The 9,766-nt window shown below is 34.7% G+C and overlaps 1 protein-coding gene and 1 long non-coding RNA gene across 2 annotated transcripts; both read left to right on the top strand.

The window, feature by feature from the left end:
* Nucleotides 1-3,204, top strand: LOC115446241 (allergen Tha p 1). The gene is made up of 3 exons (XM_030172825.2): nucleotides 1-143; nucleotides 1,022-1,218; nucleotides 2,979-3,204. The coding sequence occupies exons 2-3, from the start codon at nucleotides 1,032-1,034 to the stop codon at nucleotides 3,116-3,118; spliced, it is 327 nt and encodes a 108-aa protein (XP_030028685.1). The 5' UTR covers nucleotides 1-143; nucleotides 1,022-1,031; the 3' UTR covers nucleotides 3,119-3,204.
* A 3,929-nt stretch (nucleotides 3,205-7,133) lies between these two features.
* LOC115446242 lies at nucleotides 7,134-9,154 on the top strand. Its single transcript, XR_005112450.1, has 3 exons — nucleotides 7,134-7,188; nucleotides 7,950-8,134; nucleotides 9,131-9,154. It is a non-coding gene; the product is annotated as an uncharacterized LOC115446242 (long non-coding RNA).
* The last annotated feature ends 612 nt before the right edge of the window (nucleotides 9,155-9,766 follow it).

Here is a 9,766-nt window from a genome sequence, read left to right as displayed (position 1 = left end):
GTCATAAAAGCGTTATAACTGTGACATCAATCCTAGTGCGGCGATATTTTGTTTTTAGGTATATACCGTAAGCCGTTTCACTATAAATTGCGTGCTTAGATATTCTCATCTGTTAGTTATTGACATCCGTCGTCGGTTAAAGGGTAAGAGATATGTTGATTTTTAGTTTCTTTATATAAACTGCTTAGATTAGGTAAACGCTTACTTTGTTTTAGAGTTTAAGAATTTAGATTTTACTTGGGTATATTACTATAGATAGTATCCTGATTTGGATTTTGTCAAATATTTTTCGAAGTCTTATTAAATTATTTCCTTTGGTAATCTAAGTTTTGCAATCATACCATGTAAGAATTTTTTTTTCGTATAATTTATTAAATACATGGCTATTTAAAATTATACGTCCATTGTCTACTCAATTAATTAAAATAAAAAATAACAATTGGGAAGTTAACTATACATATAATAAAACTTTAGATCCTGGTGTGTATATATTGATATAAAAGTAATAAATAATAAAGGGAAGTGTTATAGAACACAAATCATTGATTTTTTCAATTATTTTCTGTTTGCCGGTTTTCTTTCTTTCTTTCTTCTGTTCTAGCGCACATCTACGAAATTACTAAACGTTTTTTTTCACGAGTGAATAATACATGAAAAATTGTTTATTAATGAAAGCCGAATATAAACTTTGTTCCTTTAAAATTTATCGATAAATCGTTATTTAAACATATTTCTCATTTACTTTAAAACTTTGGTTAGAATTCTTCTTTGCGGTGTTTTTAATTCAATTCATCATTAATTAATAAATAATAAATGATAATATATACTAATTAATTCTTTATATAACAGAAACAACAATTAATGTCTAAAAGATACCTATTAAAAGTCACAAATATGAAAAAAAATGTTTTGGTGAAGATTTTTGTATATTTTCAACCTTTAATTTAAAGTTTGTGTCTAAATTATTTATTTGATACTAATGTTTGTTAACAGTCACATTTATATTTCTGTCTTGTTTCAGAACAGAAACAATGCGTTCATTATTAGTACTTTGTTTGTTCGTCGCTGGGTCATACTCGGTGAAACTTGAACATGATGGAGACATCTACGACATTCTTGACATAAAGGAGATCGTCGTAACTGACGATCTAAGGAAGGAAGCGTATGCGTGCCTTATGGACCTGGGCCCTTGCAGCGAAAAATACCAAATTATCAGAGGTATTATTTCTTAACAATATATAACTAATATAACCACATACTCCCTTTGACACTGCTAACATTGTGCCGAAAATCTATGTATAACAAATATTTTCACTAAAAATAACAGTTTTACTTTTCTGATTTTTTGATAATTTTGTAGTTTAGTGCGAATATGGCGTGTGCGTGAGTGTATTTCTGACTGAAAGTGTGATGTGGCCGCTGCGACAAATTCTATAAGAATGGTAGTAGAGGCATGTAAAATTAAAATTACTTTTTTTTGTGTTCGAAACTAATTTTTTTTGGTTTTACACCTACGAGGCAACTAAGTTATTGAAAGGTGCTATTTTCTGATAAGTATGTGGTTTCATTTAGTAATGCTATGTCATAATGACGCGGTATCAATATGTAGCTGTACTGTGCTATAATTTTATAACTTCAGTGAATTTAACGATCGCTAGTTTCGAATGGTTAGTATTCAAACCATAGGCACGAACATCCATAGATTTATGACTGCGGCTCTAGTGGCCAATCACAATGAAGTTCGTTTGATTCGTTAACGTATAAGCAAAGATTTTTTGGAGATACAGAGATTGCATTCGATTGGACATATTTATGAAAACACGTATATGGTACATATATATTACCCTTGATATTTTTTTATTGCTTTGAATGACGAGATGAGCTTACCGTTTTCTTGATGGTAAGCGATACGACCGCCCATAAATAGTAGAAACACCATCAAACACCTTGAATTACAAAGTATTATATGGTATTCCACTGCGCTCGCTATCCTGAGACATGAGATGTTGAGTCTCAGTATGTCCAGTAGTTTCACTGGCTACAAAGTCCTTCAAACTGGAACACAAAAGTGACTACACACTGCTGCTTGGCAGTAGAAATAGACATTGCGGTGATACCTACCCAGGCGAGCTCTCACATATGAGAGACCTACCAGTTTATAACAGATTATTGCAGAAACTATAGAATTTAAAGTACCTCATAAAAGATAAATAGATTGTTCCAGATTAATGGTACTGAGTTAATCAAAGGCTTTTAAAATATGGTAATGAATTTTATTTAATGAAGTATCTATTTGGGTTTTATAGCTGCGTACCGTTTGAACTCAAAGCCAATGGCCAATTAATTGATATCGATGGAGGTCGATGACCGTCGGCTGCTCTGCCCATAGAGCCTCCTTTAGGGCCACGTCAAAGGACATTTATTTATAAAAAAAAAAACACTGCTGTTTAGACTATTGTACTCTATATTTAACAAGTTTCAAAGACACTGAATTTTGCGTAGTTTTCCAGTGAAGCCATACCCAAGTATATCATGGTAATTTTTATAACAGTGTAGTATTTGTCGGTAGCAAATTTATAACGTCTACGCGCTTTACAAATGCGTAAAAACAATTGAAATGTTAGCACTTGGCTTTATGTAATAAAATGCGTATGTGAAACATGTATTATTCACATAGAGAAGTATACTGGGTTATGATTTATTTACACTCTATAAGTTTCGTTTGAGAAATTATTAGATATTTTTGAATTTGTTTTGTTACCCACATAAGTAACTAAACAATTTGTGTCGTTACCAAAAGAATTTACTTCGCTAAAAATGAAAATGGAGCCGATTTAATTTTTATCACCCAAAGCAAAAAAAAATAATATTTCAATTAAGTTAACGTGTACAACCGATTTGAAGTTTAGAATCTGTTCAGCTACTTTTAAGACTGACTGTACATAAAACGTATATTTAACAATCTTTTTTTATTACAGATGTTATCCCTCGTATATTGAAGACAAAGTGTGGCGACTGTAATGCTTCACAAAAGGCTATTTACGAATATAACGCAGAGTATTTGAAGAAGTACCATAATGATTTGTACAATAAGATGTTGGAGAGGTACGCACAATAACCTGGATAATGTATAATAAAGTCACTGACCGATGAATTTTGCTTGAATTACATTCTTGGACATAAAAATAAAAATATTGGGTTTAATTATTGTTTTAATTTTTACGCAATACATAAAATTTGCCAAACTGGGGAAGAAATTAATAAAAATCTTTTCAACGGTGTATTCATTGGATTTAGCGGCGATAGCCTAGTTGGTTGTAGAACGGACTGCCGAGACGAATGACCGCAGGTTCAATCCCAAGGGCACACACCTCTGACTTTTCTAAAAAAATTATGTATGTATTCTTTGTGAATTAACATTTGCTTTAACGGTGAAGGAAAACATCCTGCATATCTGAGAAATTCTCTAGTAGGAATTTTCGAGGGAATGTAAAGTCTACCAATCCGCACTAGGCCAGCGTGGTGGACTAAGGCTTAATCCCTCTCAGTAGTAGGGGAGGCTCGTACCCAACAGTGGGACAGTATATAATACAGGGCTGATATTATTCATTGGATTTAATTTTCTATCATTCATATAATCTAAAGCAATAGATCTTAGTTCGGTCAATATTAGGCTAATCTTTTTTTAAGTGTATTTGGCGGCCGTAGAAATTTGATGTCCAAATATAAGCCATCATTACTTTAATATTCTCAAAATTATATATCTATTATTCACTATTATATAATAAAAAAATGCCTAAACTAAAATGAATGGTATCATAGTATTATATGAAAATGTATACAAACTGCTACTACAGAGGCTATAGCCAAGACGCCTTTCTATAATTGTTAAAGTTTATAGTAAACAAAAAAAATATATGAATAGACAAATCCGACTGATAAGTTTATTGCTTAGATATATAATTCTTATTTTTATTGTTTTGAATGAGTCGTGCTTGCCGTTCGCCTGATGGCAAGTAATAAGACCGCCCATAAACAACAAAAACACCATCCAACACCTTTCATTACGAAGTATTATTAAGTCTCACTATTTCTAGTAGTTACAATGACTTTCACATATTTTGTTTTTTATTAGCGTTAAGGATTATAGGAAGGCGTCGTTGCTTTGGCCTCAGAGCACCAAGGAGACACATTCAGCAATATCGTCACAGATAAAATAAGTAGCATCATCCACAGAGCACCAAGGGAACACATTCAGCAATATCGTCACAGATAAAATAGATAGCTTCAGCCCCAGAGCGCCAAGGAGGCACATTCAGCAATATCGTCACAGATAAAATAGATAGCTTCAGCCCCAGAGCGCCAAGGAGGCACATTTAGCAATATCGTCACAGATAAAATAGATAGCTTCAGCCCCAGAGCACCGAGGAGACACATTCAGCAATATCGTCACAGATAAAACAGATAGCTTCAGCCCCAGAGTACCGAGGAGACACATTCAGCAATATCGTCACAGATAAAATAAGTAGCTTCAGCCACAGAGCACCAAGGGAACACATTCAGCAATATCGTCACAGATAAAATAGATAGCTTCAGCCCCAGAGCGCCAAGGAGGCACATTCAGCAATATCGTCGCAGATAAAATAGATAGCTTCAGCCCCAGAACACCGAGGAGATACATTCAGCAATATCGTCACAGATAAAATAGGTAGCTTCAGCCCCAGAGCACCAAGGAGGCACATTCAGCAATATCGTCACAGATAAAATAGATAGCTTCAGCCCCAGAACACCAAGGAGACACATTCAGCAATATCGTCACAGATAAAATAAGTAGCATCATCCACAGAGCACCAAGGGAACACATTCAGCAATATCGTCACAGATAAAATAGATAGCTTCAGCCCCAGAACACCGAGGAGACACATTCAGCAATATCGTCACAGATAAAATAGATAGCTTCAGCCCCAGAGCACCAAGGAGGCACATTCAGCAATATCGTCACAGATAAAATAGATAGCTTCAGCCCCAGAACACCGAGGAGACACATTCAGCAATATCGTCACAGATAAAATAGATAGCTTCAGCCCCAGAGCGCCAAGGAGGCACATTCAGCAATATCGTCACAGATAAAATAGGTAGCGTTCGAATTGTGTTGCGGTTTGTTTGCCCTGAACATATAACAGGCGTTTGATTTTATTCATAAATTATTGGGAAAATATTATTTATTTTGCAACCTATTAAATATGTACAATATTATTTGACTACCTTGGTGGCGTAGTTGTAATTGTACATAGTACGAATACAACTACCGCGTTGAGTTACTGAGTTCGAATCCCAGGTTAGGCCAAAATAATTGTGATTGGCCATAGTATAGTGACTGGGTTTTCTTCATCTTAAAAATACTCAGTCGCAGTTCGGAGTTATGAAATTGACGTAAAGTCGTTGCTTCTACTCTTAATTCTCGGTCGTGTCAGATTGTCGTCTCACCGGACTATGAGAGTAAAGGAACATCGAGTACTGTGTATTGCGCAGTTGTGCACTACATTTCCTGTGTATTTGGCTGATGTCCATTTAGATTGGCCGCCATGGCTGAAATTCGGTTAAGAAGGGATCATTGCATATTATTATTACCTATCAGTTTTAAAACCTAATAATGTATGTTGTATGTATTATTATACGCGATTTCCTTATCGGAACGCATAAAACTCTCAGGGGCACTGCCCTTAGCATATAGATCCTGTATTTTATTATACTGCTGTTAGGTCAAGTGCAGACATGTTGCATAACTCAAACATAAATATTAGTTGACTTTTTGATAATAGTTAGATACTGAACTACTAGGTCCGACACGGATGATACTTTGAACTTTCCTAGGATCCTGTTATGCATTTAATTCAATCGGAATTCGGAACCCAAAAGGTCAGCTGCCAGACTTTAAGACGTTGTGAGCTCATTATGCGTAGATCGGATCGTCAACAGTAAAAAAAAAAATATATAATTGTAATTAGATATTGCGTTGATTGTAGATTGTAGGTAGATATTGCGTTTGACTTTTTAAACGAGCAAAACCAAAATCAGCCTCATGATCATAAGGCTGCAAAGTCTTCGAAATATCGCGACAACATTTAAATATAAAAAAGCGATTAAATTCGATATTAGTTTATATGTTATTTAACACTCACGACACTCTACTTATATAATAATGTAGTATTAAAAAGTACATATTCGATGCATTTATTTATTTTATTTCGAAACACCATTAGGTAATACACAATACAAGTATCTTTAATGAAGTATTAGGGTATAGATGACAGTGTGTTTACCTCTTGAAGGTATTTACAGCTAATTGAACACACGAAATTTTGTGTGTTAGAACAGGATAGATTCATTATAATTATTTTGAATATGTAGACTTTGTTATACATACTTCACGCTTTTTATTCCCCAAAGGGTCGACGGAGTTGCAACCAGGATAATCATTTTTTACATGGTGTCTTCCATCCCGTGATGTAACAGGGAGCGCGCCTATCGCCATAGCGTTCACAAATTGTGAAATACGGGCTAATATTGAGCAGTAACACCCAATATCATCTTACTGGGATGGGATATGAACACAGGACCCCAAAGCGGTGATCGTACCGAGCACACAGAATTCAACTAAGCCACTTAATAAAAATATGATGACTGAATTGATTAATACAAGAAATTTTGGATATAGTATAGGTTTAGAGATGATTTTTGTTACTTCTGACAAAAAGGTACTCGAACCTCCAATGGCTCCATAGCGTCATTGATAGGGATCAAAGGATATAAGGAACAAGGTCGAATGACATCAAAAGTTTTCGCATAAATTACCTGTTTTCTTGCTCACTTTTAAATATAATACATATATTTAAAAATCAATGAGTGCAGATCTTAATGTCCTCAAAAATGATGAACATTCAGTCTCCTAAGAGTATTTTCTTGTAGCTACAGCGGTTAAGGTAGTAGCCTTACTGCCTCATCACAAAAATCTATTAATAACCTATATTAACATTTTTGTAGGCAAAAAATATAGAAATCCCAATGCTCCTCTTTCTACACATATCTTAATAATTAATAAATAATGCCGCACATTATAAGTGCCCTATATATGAGAGGTGAAGTGATTCAATACCTATTTGCAGTGGACGCCCGTTGCATATAAAGGTAAGTCGATTATAGAGTGGTTTCTCTTATTATGCTTTATATTCTCTTAACTGCCAATTAAATTACAAAATATGACGCATTTTTATTATGTTAATCTTTTAGTTTTATTTATTCTATGGGCGTAACGTGCTTAATTTTATTTTTACGATCGTAATTTTATGTTAATTGTTTGAAAATTCTGGATATGAATGCTAAGATTGAATGCTAGTTGACAAAATATTCAATAAAACGACTCTGAAACTATGAAACTTTAAAAATATGTTAAAGTGCTTTATATTCACACAATGTTGAAACGTGGCGTAGTTGTATTACAACACGTAGAAAGTAATGAGATCTCAGGGTCGATTCCCGGGTCGGGCAAAGTGATATTAGGTTTTTCTACTCGGTATGAACCTGAAGTTAAAAAATTGTGCTCAATATGGCTATAGGCTGACTCCCTGATTGAGGATGATTATCCTTCTCTAATGGCAAGCGCCATGGCTATCCATAAACCGTAAGGAATAGCAGGTGAACTTAAAATTATGGTGCGCTGTGTTATACAGCACTTCCCTCTACAATCTGAAATATTAGTGTCATACTGTTTAACGCATGAACGCATAATGATTCAAGTCTTTTGTCATCACGTCAAATCTGATATTCGCTTTCGCATTCGCGAATGTTGGAGTAAGATTATATTCGTATTAGTAAATTGGGGAAACAAGCGTTACACCACTTGCACCGGGTGATTAATTTTTTAATCTTGTCTTTCTTTTTTAATATAGATTAAAAATGAAGCTATTACTAATAGTCATGGCAGCTTTTGGTGGAGTATTAAGCATCACATACGATTCGGATGTCTTCGATAAATTGGATATTCAGCGCATTGTCGAGAGCAATGTTAAAAGAAGAGAGGCCTTTAACTGCCTCATGGATCGTGGACCGTGTGAAAAATACCAACATATTAAAGGTAATCTTAAAATAATTTATGACCAAAGATATTAAACTATGTAGTTAGTTATAAACCGGATATCAGGGGCAAATTTTTACTCCAAAAGTTATTACCAATTGGTAATAAGTCGCTCTTATTTGGAATGTCCGTATGACATGATTTCACAGCGTCCTTAGATAATAATCCAAAAAGAGTCCAAAAATGAATTTGTGTATAACCTAAAAAATTGGTAGATATTGTAACACTAAGTCTTTGGATGGCCATGTCAATCCGCTTCGTGGTCATGAACGCTGCAGACTTCGAAACGTCAGAATAACTTAACAAATCATCGCAAAAAAAGAACTTTTAGTAGTTTCATTTCGATGTAAAACATTTTTACGATTTATAAACAGCGCGTTGTATAGTTCGCTCAATAATTAAAATCTTAAAACAATTGATGGAGACAAACACTACGTATATTATTCATCTGCCTTATATTAATCACCTCAAGCTAGGGGCGGCGGAACAGTATTTCAAGTTTATCTCAGAAATGGATTTGACTTAGATGTTACGACTACTCACCATACTGACTTCAACCCTGTATCTTTTTGCGAAAATGTGCACCTGATGGCAAGTGGAGTGGGGTACAATAGAATGTCGACTGAGGAGTAATGATTACTCTTCCATAGTCGACACAATTATGCCGGCCTGTTGGAACCGGATAAACAGGCCGATCAAGGAACGCGATACACTTAAGAGGAGCACTATAGCGGGTTGTAAAATCTTGTGTATTGTGGTCGATATCCGGGCTGATATAAAATATATCCTACCACCTGTAAAGAGAAATTTGTCCAGAGCAATCCTTATCAGAAATACGACACAAAGTTTTTTGGCTTCAGATTCGAATTGTGAACTTCCTGACTATAAATTGCACCAAACCAAGAAAGTGGAAGAAAACGTTACGGCCCTAATTTTCAATTTTTATTTTGTATAATTGTTTAAACTTAATTTGTTTATTGTAATTTTTCTTTTCAGAAAAATGTCCTGAAATGGTTAAAACTGATTGTGTTAAATGCTCACCGAGTCAAAAAGTGAAGTATCAAGAACTAATGAAGAAATTAGAATTAGAACACAACGCCGAATATAGGGAGATTATTGCGAAATTTAGAAGTTAACATTGTAAAACTTCAAAATTCCTCTACACATTAACTTCAATCGCAATCATTTTTTTTGACTAAAATAAAGTAAACGGTTTTAGCTTCTTTATATTAGTGATAATAAAATTATTATTGTTAAGGATAAAAAATGATGTATTAAGGCGATTTGAAGTTTTGAATTTGTTTAGATACCTTTGTGTCTGACTACTATTAATATGCAGGAATTCCGAGCAAGAGGTTTCAGAATTGCGAATATACGGTCAGCATCACGACTCAAATAGAAATGTTATTCCAATCGCACACAACCGCCCCATAAATGCAACTACTACATTATCTCCCACTTCGCTGGGCGGATGGTCTCTCATATGTGAGAGTCCGCCTGGGTAGGCACCACCGCAATGTCTATTTCTGCCGCCAAGCAGCAGAGTGTAGTCACTGTTGTGTTCCGGTTTGAAGGACATTATAGCCAGTGTTATTACTGGAAATAATAAGATGTAACTTCTCATGTCTCAGG

Source organism: Manduca sexta, chromosome 16 (genome assembly GCF_014839805.1).
Source record: "Manduca sexta isolate Smith_Timp_Sample1 chromosome 16, JHU_Msex_v1.0, whole genome shotgun sequence".
In the NCBI taxonomy this organism is placed as follows: Eukaryota; Metazoa; Arthropoda; class Insecta; order Lepidoptera; family Sphingidae; genus Manduca; species Manduca sexta.
Note: the sequence above shows the minus strand (reverse complement) of the source record. Positions and strands in the feature narration are given on the sequence as shown.